Raw genomic sequence first — 19390 nt, forward strand, 5'->3', positions numbered from 1 at the left:
TTTAGATTTACATTTAGACATTATAAAATCATTATTATAACATTTAAAAATCACATTTTTTTGTATTGAAGAATGAAGTATCAAGAGTTTTTAAAAAACTTGTCAGATCAACACAAATGGCCTACTTGGAATTTAAAGTAGCAATTTTCGGCGAAAGCTGACTAGTTTGCATCCTTGCTAACAATCTTCTCAGTTTCTCTCAAATGTAAACCAAACATTCACAAACATATCTCGACTTATTTGTTTTTTTTAGAGGTAAGCTTACCCATCTCTGTTAGTTCACTTAGACATTGCTGTCCCCATTAATGCATTGTTTTTTTGGGTGAACAGTTGATATGTACTCAGTTTATAATAAATACATTTTTGAACTCATTAAAATGTGAAACAACCATTAAATATAAATGTTCAATTTCATAATTTTTTTAACAACTAAGCTTTTGATTATTTATAACATTTTATTAAAGAAGATTTTCACAGAATGATTTTGGCCTCTCCGTGCGGCGCCCCTATGCACTGCATATACGGCATACCCCCTTTTTGCGCCACTGCTTACAGTACACCAACAATCCCCTAAGAACAACTGGGGTTAAGTGCTTTGGTTACAAACCAGCTCTCCAGCCCTTACAGTAGATCAAACGTGATTCATTACCAACCCCTTCTATCAGCCTAACGCTTTACAAACGCTCAACTTCGGCCACGCCCACCACCTCTCCCTCCTCTGCGTGGCCGGCCTCTGGTCTGCCTCACTTCCTGATGCTTATGTTCCTGTTTATTAGATTTCTTTCTTTCTACTTTGATCCAGTCCCCATCACCAGACCCGGCCTCTTCAGATGCCCCTTTCTGCTTCACCCCCTCAGTGACAACTGACATCCCTGGTATTGGGCGTTGGTGGTTAGATGGCGTTATGCAAAAGTTGTAGTTTCGTTGCCGTCCAGCATGTTGGATGCCTCTGGATCCTCTCTGTGATATCTGATTAAATCTTCTGGCTTCTGCTTCTCCTCTTCCTCCTCCAGTGATTTTAAACGTGTGGTCATAGTATGTTTTTCTGTTGTAGTTGTGTTTAGCTCCAGCACTAGGGGGCCGCTCTCGCTCTGAGGTGCTCTCAGATGTCGTGCTGGATGGGCTGCTGCCCTTTGACCCCAGATGGATAGTGGAGAGTTTGACAGAAAGGGTGGGAGAGGAACTCCGGGAGTCTGTCCATGGAGTGAGAGGGCTGCGATTGGGCGATCTCCTCACAGCAGCGGCGTACGATGACTGGCTCCCGATGACGGAGAGGAACTGAGGGAGGGTCATCTTGCCTGTGGACTCCGGGGCAGCATGCTCTCTAATCTGCTTCATCCTCAGACTGTGAATCCATCTGGGATTAACGCCTGATCAAGGAACAGAATGACAAACCAAGACATTTTCCATGAATATGCAAAATAGGGCTGAAAGGACATTCAATCTCGGAAGGCCAAACTAAATATCATTTCAGCTGGTTTATTTTTGTTCATTTCATGTGGGGTTTGCGATTTTTGCAACCCTGATATCAAAATGTTTGTAATTTGTAATTGCTTTTATTTTTATTTCCAAATGCAACAGCCAAAAATGGTAAAATAAAATTAAATAAATAAATAAAAATAAATACTTAAAAACATACAAAATAAAGTAACAGTATTGCAAATATTGCCCAAATTAAGCTATTACTCAGTAGGAACTAGTTAGTTTACCTATAAATTAAATACAAATTATTGTTTTTATATTTTAATATAAAATATATTTGAATATATATTTGTCTTAGCAAAACTTGGGTTGAATGATGAATGCATGCAACATACAATTTTGTGTAAAATTATATATATATATATATATATATAAATTCAAATGAATTATATTCAACTTTCTTTTGATTCAATATAATTGATTTCTTTTGATTCACACACACACACACACACACACACACACACACACACACTCAGAAAGAGGGTTTTGTTTGAGACTCAGAACACAAACACACACACATACATGTGTTTGTGTGTGTGTGTGTGAATTATATTGACTTTCAAAAGAAAGTTGAATATAATTAATTTGAATATGACACCAAGCAAACTCTCTACTAATCAGTATTGTATTACCTGAGTTGGACCTGCTTCTGTTGTAACCTTCCCTGATGTTTGGCGCCGTCTCAATGGCCAGCTCTACAGGTCTGATCACGTCCCTCCCGCTGCCTGGTCTCCACTGCACTCTGTGCTCATGTCTCGTGCACTTAGGAGATCTCACGTTACTCTGGCAGGAGACAAGCTACCAGTTGAAACATGTCCCCTTATAACCTTAATGGCACATTTGAAAATGCTGCATTCAATTAACTACAAAATATCCCAAATAATTGTACACTATTTTTTTGCACATAAGGAGTTTTATGAAACGGGTTATACTATTATTGTACTAAATCACAACGACAGACATCACATCAGTTTACTACCTGAAAGTACTTTAACATCTATTTTATATGTAACATGAAATTAAAATCGAACATTTACTTTCTTAATTTGCATTCATACCCTGGTGAAAAAGTATTAAATGTGCACTTGTCGTGTACTTCAAATCAAGTATATTTTTAATTGTACTTATATTAATGAAATTAAACGCCACTCAAGTGTACTTAAAGAGAGTTCATGTTAACACCCGTTTCACACTTCAGTACACTTTTAAAAAGTGCATTTTGAAATAATTCATCAAATTAAAAGTTATACTTTAAGTCCATTTTAAATCATTATGTTTTATTGATCTTTTGTCGTGCTTCAAAGAAATGCATTTATTTTGTTTTGTTGACTAATATACTAAAGCACATGTAAAGTACTGGATTATAATTTTAACTGCAGTGTGTTATACAAAATCACATTTCAATGTAATATATTTTAAATGCACTAAATTGTAGCTTCATAATTACACATATATTTAAATACATGACAAGCAAGTTTTAATAGAAATGATGTATGAAAGTATATTTTATTTACCATAAATGCTTGTCAGTACATACACCATATGTCAAGAAAAGTTATCATGAAATACATTTTGAAATTACATTTAACATGCATTCAGTATAATCTTTTAAAATATATTATTTCTGTAATAAGTCCTCTTTTTAAAGTATACTAAATAGTACTTTTTCACAAGGTTATTGTTATTGTGCACATCTTCCATTATTTCAAAGTAAAAATAAATCTTTCATCAAAACTTGCTCTGCCACTTTTGTTGCAGTAGTTTTTAACCATTGATTAAAATTAAGTCTCATCTTACAATTTTTTCTTATAGAATATGCAGTTTCACTATATAAAAAAGGCACATTTCGGAAGTTTTGGTTGCACTTTATTTTATGCAAGTATATGCACTGTACTTTGGTGTACTTACCCAAGAAAGTTGTGAGTTATATAAGGTAACTACATGGGCTTAACATGGGTTAAGGTTTTAGGTTTTGTTCAGGGTTGAGTTGAGGGTTAGTACCTTTACTAATTACTATAGTAAGTATGTAGTAAATACATGCAGAACAAGACTGTAAAATAAAGTGCTATTTCATGTTGACTGTACTGTGGTTGTAGTCTTTTGTCTAGTACTTACCTCATAGTTTACTGTGCAGTCAACGGTTTGTGTGCCAGATATTCCGACGATCCATTTATCCATCACAAACGGAGGCTGGAGAGTAATTTAGATTTTACCACAAACAGTAAAGCACATCAACCTAAGACTGAAAGCCATGACAGCATCATAACATGCATCGGGTCTTCTTTCTAGTCGCAACACATTTAAAACTTGTGTTGGTGGAGTAAACATAGTTGTGAGGAAGCATAACGCCACAGTCATCTCAGCTATACGACCTCAGTCTGCTGCATTCCTCAAATGGAGACGTAATTTACAGTGTTATATGACATTTCCCACCTTGGTCATCTTTAATATATCTACATCTGGTCTGTTGGCATTGAAGGTCACATCTTTGATATATGCTATTGCCACCTCATCCCCATCAAGCTCCATGTACATTTTCCATTTGCAGTCCTGCGGAGGTCAGAAAGACAGAGATACAGATGAGACAACAGTCGGTAGAATGAGGTTAAAGTGTAGCATCATGTATAGGTAAATGTGGCCATACACATGATGCATGTTTTCAACAAACAGAAATGTAGACCTGTATGATTTTAGCTGTTTGAGGGTGATATAACCCAACAGCACAACCTAGAGGACGATAATGGGTATTAAGAACACACTTGAGCTTTATTGGCCCTTTTTGCAAAGCACAAACCAGGGTGAATCTGCCCTGTACTCTTTAATCTAAATAGATTTTCACATTTCCGGGTCAAAACTTTAAAATCTAATTGCTTAGAAAATTGCTAATTGATAAAAATTCTAATTTTCTGCCACTTCTTCCCCATACAAAATTTGTGGGTGATTGCCAGGACATTGCTAAGGTGTTCTGGGTGTTTTTTAGTGCATTGCTATGTGGTTTCTAGGGTGTTTTGGCTACTCTCAAGTCATCTCCATGATATAGGTCTTCTAACTCCCTCTTTCAGTGGAAGTATACAGGATTTTTTCAGGAATTTCTGGAAAAAAAAAACTGGTGAAAATGGTAAATACAATCACAAATAGCAAAACCTCCCCTCATAAGTTTCATGATTTGAGGTGTCATTCAATTTGAGTGATGCTTGCCTGTCAACTATTCTGAGTATTTGGCATGCTGCTATACAGCTCCAGAGGAATTCTGGGTGGTTGCCAGGGTGTTTCTGCAGTGGTTGCCCCCTCTTTAAAAGGAGACATCGGATGCCAATTTTCTACAGGTTGCTATCATTCTTTAGGGTCTTCATGAAATGTCTGTAACATACTTTGGTTACAATTCCTCAATGGTTGTGTAAAACAACACCCTTTTAACCTTGTCAAAAACAGCTCTCAGTGCATGTCTCTTTAAATGATAATGAGCTCTGCTCACCCCACCCCTCTCTTCTGTGGGGCGTGTGTGTTGACACAAGACACATGAATTGCTGCCTTGGACTCTGTATATGGCTCAGAGGTGGTCTTATTCAAATAGCTAGCTGTCTATGTAGAAACCGGCTGCAAATTGAAACGGCTCGCTGGATGACACCGTTTCAGACTCAGACAGCCCATAACAAACTGGCTGCGTGTTTTCTTTTCAGCTTTTCTGAGCTGGCACACAAATGCAAAAAAAAGCTAAAAAAGTGAAAATTTAATTCAATGCCCCCTTTAAGTCTAAAGTCTACTTTTTTTTTTATTTATTATTTTTTTTACACGTGGAAATTTCATCAGCAGCTTTATATGCGTTCAGACAGATTTTTCTAACCCATATAAATGGCACATGCACCTTGAATTCTTTGCACTACCCCGAACCATTGTTTCACAGTCGAAAATGAAACAGAAGAAGCAGAACAACAACTGGAAACGGCAACAACAATAAAGACTTGTGTTGAAGAGCGCTTGTGTGAGCCCAGTGAGATCCACGCAACTCTAGTTTAAACAAGTACAAGATATTTTTATCGGTGATGACTTCTGGAGAGAAATAGCGGGGACACTGGACAAGGACGAAACTTTCTAGTGCATGTTGAATTGGCGACGGAGCCTGTTGATGAGAGAGACCACTCTGATTGGCTGTTCAGCTTCACGAACCAGTGCACAAGCAGAATAATGTAAGTGACGAAAACAAGCAAACAACAAAGTCAAGATGGACCACGCAGAGTTGACATCTCATCTGAGCATTTGGGGATAGAGTTTAACTTGGATTTGGACGGACTTAGGTGTACAGACTAATCCATGCCACGTGTAACACGAAAGTTAAAAAAATAAGTAACAGCATAATATTAAGATAAGTAAGGGATAATGTACATCCAGCCGGTTGTTATCTCAGAATAAACCCCGACAGGGTGATCAGGACCCCGACACGAAACGGCTAAAAAGATTTGTTTTTACCATATATGTTGAAATGAATGCTGAAGTCTTCCATTGTAACCCGCGGTGGTTAAGTGTTTTCAGTCACAAGATGGCGCCAGACAGTCAACGATAGCGGAGTGACTCGTTAAGCATATAAGTAGTACCGGTCAAGATAACTCGTAGTACCCGGATGAGCGGTGTGTTATTCAATTTGGCGGTTGTTATCTGGGAATAACATACCGCTGGATGGCGCGATTGACCAATCAGAATTGAGTATTCCACAGAGCCGTGTAATAAAAAGACATTAATAAACGTCTCCCTCTCAAACTCAATTTGTTAAGGACTAGGACTCAACTTGACTCGTCGAGGTGGACTCAGACCCAACATTAAGCACTTCTTTGTTTACAGTTTGAATATCTGCAGTTCTAGTTCTGGTTTCTTTTGATTTGACATACAGTCTACTGCCACCTGCTGGTATGGAGAGTTACGTGCTAGTTGGCCACTGGCTATAGTATTTGCGGTGTGTTTAAGCACAGCTTTTTTGGCCAAGACACAGGCGACATAATACACCGCAAACAAAGTCAGCATTTCGTTCTTTTATGATGGTTCAGTGTCTCTGGGCCTTGAATACGTACAATAGGACAACTGATGAATGCTTATAAATTGACACATTTAACACTAGCTTGTCGAGTGTTACAGATAATGTTGAACTTTGCTCTGTTGTTAAGCCATGCGGCATTGAGGTGTGGCGTGTAAATGCAAACATATCCTGGAGGAAGCCAAGCGTGAGAATGAATGCTTGAATGTCAACGGGAGAGTATTCATTCACACACACGTGCTTCTGAGACAGAATGATGTGAAGACTGAAGCTACGAGAGATCAGAGTGCAGAGAAGCGGCCGTGTTCGTTTCTCAGGCATAACAAGAGCGAGAGACCTTAACATCCATTCTCATTCACATTAGCAATGGAGATGAGGCCCCTTACCGAGAGGCCATGCTAGACACGGCTGAGCCGAGCGCGCTGGGCAGAGCGGTAATGATCCGTCCAATCTGCCAGCCCGGCGCCGAGGTCAACGGTAACAGCTTAAAGCACGTGGTCGTTCACATTTCCACAACATCTCGACAGAGCACGAGCGCTCTTCTTGGTGTGAGAGGCGAGGAAGCGTGAAAAGGCAATCGTGAACACGACCCTGTTTGTTTTGGACGGGGCTTAAAGGCATCCAGTAACACGTCGGCCAAGCGCTGACCAAGCGTTTGCCAAACGTTAGCCCTGCCTAATAGCAGCGGCAGAAACAATGTGCGGTAATGACGGCCAGCGTGGTAAGCGTCTAATGACACCTCATACATAATTCAGCACCTTTCTGGCGACTAAGCCCTGATATCCTCATTAACAGAAACACTCTGTGCTGTCAGATGGGCAAAGCACAATCGCAGGGTCTCATTTAGGCTTTGAGAAGTGCAGCTGGTACCACGACACCGCCAGGAAAGAGAGAGAGAGAGAGATGGAGACGGAGAGCGAGAGAGCGAAAAAGGCGGAAAAAAAACTCGGGTTTGTTTTATTTAGTGCAAAAAACCTTGCAGTTTGTAAAAACAAGGCTGACACGGAGGCTGACACCAGGCAGGGGAAAATAATTAGCTCTCATTTTCTCAGACTCCTGTTTCCTTCTTCCCGCTGAGCTTCCTCCCAACCAAACCACCACATGTCAGAGAAATAGGAGGCAATTAGCGGCCCCGCTTCAGCCCCGCCGCACGCCTTGAAAGGGGACTATTTATGATGGGACAATGAACAGCTGAAAGATTAAATAACATTTGCCTTTTAAAAAGAAAATGACTTCTGGCTAAATTTTTGATTAAATTCAAACGGCAAGTGAAGACGCAGTTGCTATCCTGAGTCAGGGGCCCAAACAAAGGCTCGCCGGCAAGAAGGGGTGGATGCTACGCGTCGTCTTGGATGAAAAATTATTTATCTCTTGCGGCCTTTTTTAAGAGAACGAAAAAGAGGAACAAAAACAAGAGGCTTGAAAAGCATAATGAAACTGCGCTACTCATTTGAGCTGCACAGTGCAGACCGTTTATCAGCTCTGATCAGTTCTAAGGTTGCTTTGAGATCTAGAGAGAAGCATTCCAATTCTGCACAGAATTCTCTGATAGAAACAGATCAAACCAGAAGTAGTAACGATAACTATAACCATGCATGGTGTTGTGGCAGAAATAGTCAAATGTTATTACATTATTCATTTCAGGGTTTGTACAACCTTTTGAGAGAGAAATTCAAGCACTTTTCAATGACTTTCAAGTATTTCACACAACTATTTGTGTGAAAGAAACAGTCACTTTAAAGCATTGATTTTTGTCACTTTAAAGCTCTAAATGTTATTTTTAATGGGATGACCAAAATATACTTTGTGGTAAACAAACACTTATTTAAAATAAAAAAGGTAACATCAAATTACCATTATAACCAGTAAATGGCAGCAGATGAGTCATTCATTTCCACTTTTTTTTGCTATATATTTTGATATTGTAAAATCACAATTATAAAATATCAAAAAGTTTTACACTTTTTTGTGTATGCAATAATAAAAGTCACAAAGTGACTTGAAAAAAAAAATGTCTTCAATTTGTGAATTTCTTCAAAGCGCTCCTTTTATAATCCCTGAAGTTTTTGGTCAGTTCAGTATAATACTAAAGAATAATGGTAGAAGAATAATGGTGCATTTAATAAGATTAGAGTACATACAAAATTTGATTTTGCACGTTACTCTTAATAAAAGTAAATGTTGTATGCTTCCCAACTCAATCTCAGTGCTTTACTGTCAAATATGCATTACCAAGAAATAAACGTGTATTATTATTAGTAACTGCACTTATTAATGCAAAGCAATAGTAGTTTTATGATTCAATTATCTTAATTTTTAATACCCCACACATCAAATGCAAAATCCCATCAACTCTGATGTAAGAAGCAATGAAACCAAAAAACCACATGCCTTTATCAACGGCGGAAAGTGGAACAGGTTCAGGTAGTCGTGGGTAAGTTTCTCAATTTCAGTCTGAAAAAGAAAGATTTGACATATTGTTTAAAACATCACGAGATGGATTTATGCAGCGCACTGACAATCAGCCAATGACCAGCTGTGTGTGAATGTAACATAATTATGACCTCTTAATGGACTTTCAGCAGCAAAACAACAATTAATACCATTGTGTATCACTTATGACTCTGGCATATGTCATATACATCTAGAGTAATTCATTCAACAAATCAGGCTCTCTATGGATGGAGCACGCAGATGAATGCCTTACAGGACCAGACGTGTGGTGTCAGTTTCCAGCGTATCCCAGAGGAAGACAAACTATTCATTTCATTATTTGAGTTTCATTAAAATATCAACGCTGTCACAGACATTTCTAAAATCGCTTGACTGGAAATAAAAAGAATTCCAAGACACGAATCAGTCGATTGTTAAAATATAGTTTCATTCTCCAAAAAGAATGTGGCATTCCTCAAATCATTTGGTCTTCATATTGTTCATATTGAGATCCTGGACCCTCTGAGCACAGTTTAAGCATTGTTGAGAAACTAGAGGTTCTTTATCATTCTTTTGCACTTTAATCAGTTTGAAACATTTGTTTACTTTATACATTTTTGTGTATTGATTTATTGTATTTAAATGTTCAGTTGTTTTTGTTATAAGACGATAACAATAATACCGTGAAAAGCTTCAGCAATTTTCGCAAAATGGAAATTTGATACTGTCACATGCTTAGTTTGAAATAATCATAATAACAAATGTAACAATTAATTATTTAAAAATAATTAAACAATTTCAAATATCACTCTTCAGTGTGCTAATACATTTACATTTGTGCCAATCAGCTGTTTGGCACACTAGCACCAGTGCTAGCGCTTAAAAATGTTCTGGAGGAAGCAGCCTGGTACCTTCAGATGTATGATGTGTCCTTTAGATGTCACACCCAGATCTCTCATGTCCGTCTCGGACAGCAGAAGCAGCCTCTGTCCTGTGATGTGATTCTGCTTGAAGATGTCGGCGTACTGCTGCAGCTCTCCATCACCTACACAGCACACACACACACACACACACACACATACACGTGCTCACGCTTATGTTTCTATCATAGCAGGGACTCTCACTTTCAGTCAGCTTCAGTTGACTGTATCAGTTCTTATTGCTTTTATACTGACCTAATGATCTTTTCTATTCTCTAACCCTATACCTAAAACACTATAACTATCAAAGAAACCATTCTGGACTATATATATATATATATACGATGAAAAATCTCACCTTGAAAAATCTGCTCCATCCAGAATTGCTGTAAAGACAAATTATGTTAAAAAATAACAAAAATCTAAAAGTAAACTCTGATCAGATCATCTCTATTGAGAAATATTCTACCCACCACATGTTCTTCTGTCCAGGAGTGGATGGCCAGGTTTGGGAGAAGCTGTCAAACACAGACAGAAGAACAGAAAGACTCACATGTGTCATCATTTTCACCTATTTTCACTGACATTCAGCTAAATATTCAGCCAGTGTTAATATGGAGTACAGATTTATCAGTATTAACAACAAGAACGACTGAATACCCATAATCAATTTATCAACTTCTGATTCGGTCATAATACAGTATATGATGCTCACTTGTGATCCAAAAAAATAAATATTGGTATACAGTATAATCCCTCATTTGCATATGTGTAACAAATCATTTTAACAATAACTCTTGTTAGATGCTGTGAGGATGCTATTTTTGACATTCTCAGCCTGTGTTTCCAACGTCTCCTTTCTTTATTAGCAAATGTTGAAGCTTTTACAAAATAAAAGTTAGCATTTTGTCTTTATTATTTTGTTTTTGAATTACATTAACTATTAATAAAATGATGTGAAACTGTATCCCAGGTTATGTGATGACGTCATATTTTACCCTTTAAAGTAATTAATTATTCCATAAAATGTCTAATTTTCTTTAAACTTCTAAGAACATAATCCAGTTCCATCAGAATAGACAAAACAGACAGATTGATGCACAATATATCTCAGTCAAGATTGATCATGTATCACACGTTAAAACAGTCACAGTCCTTTGATTTCAGCACAGAACTGTGTTGTCAGTAAATCAGATCTTTAGACATCAGTACAGGAAGATATTACAGTCTCACCTAAATCACTGATACGAGAGATTTCTCAAAAAAAACTTTAAATAAACTATCTAGTGGAGATAAATATAAAGACAGCATATCTGAGGAATGCACATGATGTTATTACATTTTTACCTCTAACAAATAACCCAAGCAAAAGTTTGATCAAATATCAGAAGTATTTTTATTATGGATTAGTGATGTCAATATGCTGACAAGCTCAGTGAAAAAATAAATCTGAGATAAAGAACGAAATGTTGACTATAAATACATTTTTATAAGAACCAATACAAACAGTTCAGTATGATCACAAATGTCCTATAGTACTCAATATTTGAAAGTGAAAGTGACGTGACATGTGGCCAAGTATGGTGACCCATACTAGGAATTAGTGCTCTGCAATTAACCCATCCAAAGTGCACACACACAGCAGTGAACACACACACCGTGAACACACACCCGGAGCAGTGGGCAGCCATTTTTGCTGCGGCGCCCGGGGAGCAGTCGGGGGTTCAGTGCCTTGCTCAAGAGCACCTCAGTCGTGGTATTGAAGGTGGAAGAGAGAGCGCTGTACATTCACTCCCCCCACCTATAATCCCTGCCGGTACGAGACTCGAACCCGCAACCTTTGGGTTAGGAGTCCGACTCTCTAACCATTAGGCCACGACTTCCCCGTATTATATTTCTACGTAGCATTATATTTCTGTGTAGCATTAGCTTAGCAACATGCACAAGCACAAATTCAGACAGAATGGATGAATATACAAACCCACACGTTATCATTATTTAGATGACAAAGAGTCAAATTAGTTTAATTAGCGTTTACCTGTTCAACATTTCCTTCACTGTACAATATGTTTTACCATTCCTTGTGAAAAAGAAGTACACTTAAGCATACTTTTACAAACAGTACTTATTAAATAATACACTTTAAAAGAATATACTTAAGTGCAAAATGAATGTAATGTTATTGGACATTGATCATTGCATTTAGTACATATTTCACATGTAATATCACAATTCCTTTGTCTTTGAAATATGGTTAAAGAACTGCTGAATGTACTGAAAAGAATTCATGCTAAACTGAATATAACTAAATGTTAGTTTTATGTTATTTGTATGTCGTGTATTTAAATACATGTGCAATTATATGTTTGTAATGATGAAGAAGCTGTGTTTTAGTACATTTCAAATATATTAACATTAAATATAATATCATACAACATGCTACAGTTAAGCGCTTTACATGTGCTTTAGTGTGTTAGTCAAGTGTCCTTTATTAAATTTGACAGTGTTACAAAGTGCACTTATTAAAAGTGTGTTTAGAAACATAGTCATGTAGATGTGCTTTCTTTAAATACACTTAAGTGGCCTTTTATTTCAGTAATACTATTGCACTAAGTACAGTTTTTTTTAATACTTTAATAGCCATTACAATTAAACTCTCCTTTTTTCACAAGTGAATTCCAGACTTTACCTGAATTCATATTAGTCTGATTAGAGGAACAGATGTAATGCATTTCAGTTCTACTGGAAGACATATTGAAATACTCTTTCTTGCCCGTGTCTTTCATTCTCTCTCCCTCTCTCTCTTGATGGTGTGCGAGTTCCTCACAGTCTTCACACTGCTCAAATTGGCCAATCTTAATGTCAGTGAAATGTCAGTTGTTCGTAAGTGTGCACTGTCCTCGCCATGCTGACATGCTGTTCTCTCTCGCTCTCCTCAGCATGTGGCTATACATCCACTTCATTTGCCATAAATAACATCCATAAGGACCTGGTGGGCATCAAGCAGCCTCACCTAATACAGCCTTTACAGGGAATCAAGGAAAGTGACTGCTCTAACCTCCACAGCACAACAGACCACTTACTTCCATTTAAAACTATTCTAAAAAACGCATATTTTATCCAGCAAAAACAAATACTGTTCCTGATAGAACAAAAGATTCAAAAAGCACAAACACACTCAATCTAAATCCTAAACAATCCTGAATAAAAACAGTTAATTTTGATTAGACCACTACCAGAGAAATGTTTGGGCTGAGTCTATTTTAAGTTATTATTAAGTTTCAAGACTTCTGCTTGAATGGTCAAATTAGCTTTGTAGACAAAAATAAACTGTGCCTGTCTTTATGAACACTAAAATGTTCTTTTATATAACTGAATGAATAAGTAAAGCAATATACTGTATAAAAGCAGTTTGTGTTTTGATGAATTTGCTTATGATTAGTAAAAAATTAGTAGGTGTGTCCAAAATGTATTAGTGTATATTTAATTTAATTTAATAGTGTATATTTTTTAGGTTAACCCTTTAGCGCCCACGGTACACTGTGTGTTTTAGGCTAAGGGGTTAAAATATTTCTTAGCGTGCTAAATAAAGAGCTATCCTTATTAAGACGATAATTGCTCATTAATTATACTGAAATGATAAAATACTGCTTGGAAATTCATTTGAATCACACTATCCATCTTCTTCCTACGACCCATGATGCTTTGCGCAAATTATGGGAATAACTTCCGTTAAACTGTAAACAATCAGCAAAAGGTTCGCTCTATGAATGCAATTATAAACATTTTCAAAAAGTGGAAACATTCTAGTAAACACAGCTAACAGGGATAAGAAGTGAAAAGACAATTACATTTTAAAGCATCTGTGTGAAAACAAACCTGCAAAGCGACGTGAGGATTTGGGGAGAAAAACAAGAGTGCATAGTGCATTCCAGTTCATTACTGGTGGGATATATCATAAACTAAATCAGAAGAGCAGACCACAAATTAACAGTATATGTTGTCTTTTGTCATATAGTTATCATACGTCATATAGTCATATTATGCCACAGATAATTTTGTTATATCACGTCACATTAAAATACCAAGTGTTACGTTATTCTTCTGATGTCTGAAAATTGAACTTAAAATTGGAACATTTACAACTTATTCAGTCAAACTAACAAATAAGGATTATTTATAGTGCAACCTTATGATTTGAAACCGCTTCTGACCTTTAAATCAAAACATACTCATGATTTTATGACATCAATTACTGCTTTATTTAATCAGAAACAGTCTAAATGTTAAATAACTTTCATTTTATTAGAAGTAGGCCAACAGCGCCCCCTACGGAACTAAAACACCTTACCGAACTGGGCTTTAGGACCTGGGGGAGGCTGCCGCTGCTACCGCTGCACATGCTATTACTGTTTATTCTATCATACACCAAACGCGTCATTCTGTAAGTGCATTCTCAGTTTTTATGCAGCGATCCAAAGCAGTGAATCTAATTGCCATTCAGGCAAAACTTTGCTTCCAGAATGAGTCACATTTCTGATGTGATCTAATCACTAGTACACCCTGAGCACATGTGAGTTAACATCTTCCTCTTATCGGCAAGACATATCGGCACATTTTCTCATATCGGGCCGATGCCGATTATGTACATTTAAAGCCATTATCGGCCGATTCCGATATCGGTCAGATAATATCATGCATCCCTAGTCCTAATCACTGTCATCGGATGAGTCAAACGCAGCTAAGCTCAAAGGCATGGGGATCTTGGAGGAGTTCAGATTGGCCTGTGGGTCCAGAGGAAACATCTGATCAAACTCCCTCATGATGGCCTGCAGCGCTCCATCACACGACACCTCTGAACTCACTTCCTCCTCCACACTCGAGTCAACAAACAACTCTGAGCTTAACGCTGCCACCAGAGGAAGAAAGAACTGAGAGGACGAGGACAGATGACAACAGAACACAGAAAAAGTCAAAAGGACAAAGACAGGAAAAGAAGAAATGAAGGAAAGGAAATCAGTAACATAAGATTTGAACAGTGATTCAGAAGGGCAACGCGTACAGCTGAAGACACGCAACCAATGAAAAGATTGCGCTTCCTTTTTTTGCAACACTTTAAATAGTCATGAAACAAGCTAATAATGTTTCTGCTGTCATGTGTGTTTATTCATACATCGTTCCTGTAGCTCAGTCAGTAAAGCACGGCACTCACACGCCAAGGGTGTGGGTTTGATCCACACGGAATATGTGATCTGACAAAATATATGCCTTGAATGCAATATATCGATTTGTATGAAAGCGACTGCCAAATGCATAGATATAAAGGATCTGTGGAGGCTGTAGTCTGGTTTAGTTGTGCAGTGAAACACTGCATCCCATGATGCTCAGGTGAGCCGCAAGTAACTTACGGGAGTGGCTTGTTTCTATGTGCGTTAGAGACCACTTAAAGGAACAGTTCACTCAAAATGTCACAATTAACTGTCACAATTAATGTCACAACAACACAATTTTCTATGGACTATGAAAAAGAAATGTGCAAAAATCTTATATTTATATTTATTTAGAAAAAAAAACTAATTGCAGATAATATAATATGAATGAAATGTCAAATTAAAAGATTTATTTTAAAGTACATTTTAAATCATTATGTTTTAATAACATAATTTTAATGTACACTCATTTTGTTGTGTTGACTAACACTAAAACATGTATAGTACTTGATTATCTTTTTACTGTAGTGTTATTTAATACTACATTTAAAGTTTAGTTTTTAAATGTACTAAATTGCAACTTCATCATTACAAATGTGTAATTACAAATGTATTTAAATACATGAAAGACAAGTTTCAATAGAAATGACATTAAAGTATTTTTTTGTTTACCATAAATGTTTGTCAGTACATTTGACAGTATACACTTTAACCATATTTCAAACACAAAGTAATTATGAAATCCAGATATTTGTTCAGCTATTTATAAATCTTTCAAATAATAAATTAAGATGCAATTAAACATAACATTCAGGTTGCACTTAAGTATTATCGTTTAAATTATATTATTTCCGTAATAAACACTCTTTTTAAAACTATAAGAGTACTACTTTTTCACAAGTGTTATAGTAATTTTATTGTTCTCTTTTTGGATCTTGACAGTCCCTTGTCAGTTGCTTTCATAATATGGAAAGGAGCATGAATATTCTATAAGATATATTTAAGACTAGAAATATTCTTCAGAACATCTCCTTTTATGGTCTACCAAAGAAATAAAAGATCTGGGAAAACATGAGAGTAAAGCATGACAGAAATTATTCAGATTGACTTTGGAGTAAACGGTTACTTTTAGTTAGAGCGAAGAGTCAAAGTCCTCAGTGACCTGCAGTAAGACAGAGACTCACCGGTGTGTTGGACTGCTCGATGAGCTTTCTCTCCCACATCTTTAACCGTCTCTCTCTTTCTTTCAGCACTTGTTCTTTGGTGCTCAGATCTCTCTCCAGCCGCTTCAGACGCTCTAGAGTCGCCTCGATCTCACACCTGCTCACACAGTACACATCATATTCATCAACACAATACCACTATTCATAAACATTTGTGACCCTGGACCACAAAACCAGTCATAAGGGTCAATTTTTTGAAATTGAGATTTATACATCATCTGAAAGTTGACCCCAGCGACTTATGACTGGTTTTGTGCTCCAGGGTCACATATCAATAAGTGATTAGCATGTTTGCCACTGACAACATACCTATTTTTATTTATTTATGCATAATGTGGCATACACTGATGTACATAAAGTATTTATGGAGCTGTAATTATATTTAGGATTAGGTGATACATTTTTTTTTTTTTTTTTTTTTTTCATTTTAACATTATTTATTGCTTTCAGTTTTTTTATTATTTATTATTATTATTAATTATTTTGTAACAAATTTTATAACAACACTCACACTTTTGGATTGCGCACTGACAATTTTAATAATTTAAATGGAAGAATAATGGCTGAATGCTGTCTTTATTCCCTAGACAGCATAAATGCTGCCAAAGGTGAGACATTTTCTTAGCTGGTAGGCGACATTTAGTGCAGAATCGTCCAGCGCTGTTTCTTTAATTATAGGTGTGTACAGTCAAGCCTGAGTCATTGTTCGTTTGTAATATGTTATGTAACCAGCAGAGGGAGCTACACATTCTCTCCAGACAACAGTTGGACAGCAGCTAGAACTCAAGTCCTCAAACTCCTCCCATCAGGACGGCCCCTCTCGTTTAGCCACGCCCCCTGCTTGCTCCACTCCAACCCAAAACTTCCCGTGTGATTGATTTCCTTGTCAGTTTCTTTTCTGACAAACGCTGTTGAAATTTCACATTTACATGACCTCAATTTCCCCTTTTTGACCCATCACATTTCTTCTCTTCTTGTTTCTTTGGCTCTGTCTGTTTCTCTGTTTAGCTGTAGGGAGGGACAGGAACCTCTTGTCCCTGTATTGTGGCCCACTTCCAGTCTTAATATAGCATCAAACACCCAGAACTTTCTAGACAACCAGTACACAAAATGTGTGAACAGAAACGCATGGCAGTGTGTTAGAAATAAAATAAAAGTGTTACACTGTGTATTGTATTATATTATTACCTATTTAATTTTGCTTAAAACTTTGCAGTATTTAAACTTTAGTTTAATTTTGTGTTGCATTTTTGCGTAATGTAGTAACGCAAAAAAATCCATCAACTGGCAGGAATATGATACTGATATTTGTGCAGTATGTAATCATTAGTGAGTTACTGTACCTCCACTCTGCTTTATTGTGCAGGAAAGTGTTGCACTCATCAGGTAAGTGACTGTCGTTCCACATGGACTCCAGCGTGGACAGGATGTGTTTGAACAGCGGCCTGTCCTACAACACCATCAACAACATCTTCATTAAAACAGCAGCATTTCCCACAGAAACACGTCAAATCACTTTCTGAAATACTGAACTCAAGACTATGAAAATGTATACGCTGATGGTTGGCTCAAACAATTACCTGGCCAATAAAAGCACACTCAAATTATCGTCTTATCAATAAACAACACTACACCAAAATGCACCCTAATGAAAAAAAAAAAGTGAAAAAGAAGTACACGTTATCATACTTTTAAAAAGAGTACTTATTACAGTAATAATATACTTAATACAGAGTTCTGGCATGAAACTCTAGATGGCGCAGTCCGATAGGTCTAACTCAATCTGACCTAATGACATCATTATCACATGGCACAGCTGATTGGTTCTCTCCTGTATCGGTAGCCAATGAGCTCGCTACTCAACATTCAAATATATGACTAGTGCTTGCCGTAGCAGTTGCAGCTTGCTTCAGAAACCCTCCTCCTTCCCCAGCTCCACCTGTATAGATCTGCTATGAGGTGATTCATGTATGCTATATGGGGGTTATTTCATGTATGTTATATTTGCAGCAGCAATATTTCTTACATGCTCACAGCAGCATGTTGTGGATGTATTGGCAGTAGCAAGTCTCAGTATTTATCTATTTATATTTATATCTATTCCGCCAAGACCAAATACATTAACATTGTCATGTGCATTACCATGCCAATCCCTCCGAGAGTTGTCATGACAGAAACATACTTAAGCGCAAACTGAATGTAATGTTTTTGGACACCATGATAATTGCAATTAAATAAAAATGTATTATAGTTTAAATTGATATTAAATGCAATTAGCTGAATTACACATTTGTAATGATGAAGTTGCAATTTAGTACTTTTAAAATATATTAACTTTAAATGTAATATCAAAAATTATAATCAAGTACTTTACATGTGCTTTAGTGTTATTTAAAATGTAATTTAAAGTAAAACTTTTAATTTTACATTATTACAAAGAGCACTTTTTAAAAGCCTGCTTAAGTGTGTTAAGAAACGGTCATGAACAGTGTTGGCCGTAACGCATTACAAGTAATGCAAGTTATGTAGTCTGATTACTTTTTTCAAGTAACTAGTAAAGTAACACATTACTTTTAAATTTATAAGAAAATATCTAAGTTATTTTTTTAATTAAGTAACGCACGTTTTCTCATGTATTCACTGTCACCTCTCCTGTCCCCATGTTGAGAGAAATCGGGAGTGAGGCTTTTACAGTAGGGCTGGGCGATATGACGATATTATCGTATATCGACGATGTCTCGTAAGTATCGCGATGTCGATGTCAACAGTCAGGTAACAGACGATTATCGACATTATCGGAAAAAAAAGACAAATGATAAACCTAGCAAGTCGCAAAAAATATTTTACATAGCCCCATAGTCACCATACAGGTCTTTTTGCATGCAAGAATTAAATAATTTAGTATGAGGGTTGGGAATCGAAAAGCTATTCCAATTTCGGAAATCAGATCAGATGCTTAAGGTCAGGAATCAAATTACTTGTTATAAAATTATACATTTCGATTCTGCTTCTCGATTCCTGTATGTGCATTTATTGTGATTTCAAAAGATTCAACTGCAAGAAGACGAAATAGAACTCACTTCTGCACTCGCGCGC

At 36.8% G+C, this 19390-nt stretch overlaps 1 protein-coding gene across 1 annotated transcript in view; it reads right to left on the bottom strand.

The window, feature by feature from the left end:
• Nucleotides 1-439: 439 nt before the first annotated feature.
• Nucleotides 440-19390, bottom strand: part of map3k20a (mitogen-activated protein kinase kinase kinase 20a) — a 36727-nt gene continuing 17776 nt past the window's right edge. Inside the window, exons 10-19 of the mRNA XM_016464166.1 lie at nucleotides 17638-17744; nucleotides 16256-16391; nucleotides 10335-10379; nucleotides 10220-10247; nucleotides 9853-9986; nucleotides 8900-8962; nucleotides 3916-4032; nucleotides 3598-3672; nucleotides 2115-2265; nucleotides 440-1370 (exon numbers count right to left, since the gene is read on the bottom strand). Coding sequence (XP_016319652.1) covers nucleotides 685-1370; nucleotides 2115-2265; nucleotides 3598-3672; nucleotides 3916-4032; nucleotides 8900-8962; nucleotides 9853-9986; nucleotides 10220-10247; nucleotides 10335-10379; nucleotides 16256-16391; nucleotides 17638-17744 — 1542 coding nt within the window. The 3' untranslated portion in view covers nucleotides 440-684. The remainder of the gene's footprint in view (nucleotides 1371-2114; nucleotides 2266-3597; nucleotides 3673-3915; nucleotides 4033-8899; nucleotides 8963-9852; nucleotides 9987-10219; nucleotides 10248-10334; nucleotides 10380-16255; nucleotides 16392-17637; nucleotides 17745-19390) is intronic.

Source organism: Sinocyclocheilus anshuiensis, unplaced genomic scaffold (genome assembly GCF_001515605.1).
Source record: "Sinocyclocheilus anshuiensis isolate Anshui unplaced genomic scaffold, SAMN03320099.WGS_v1.1 scaffold284, whole genome shotgun sequence".
Classification (NCBI taxonomy): domain Eukaryota; kingdom Metazoa; phylum Chordata; class Actinopteri; order Cypriniformes; family Cyprinidae; genus Sinocyclocheilus; species Sinocyclocheilus anshuiensis.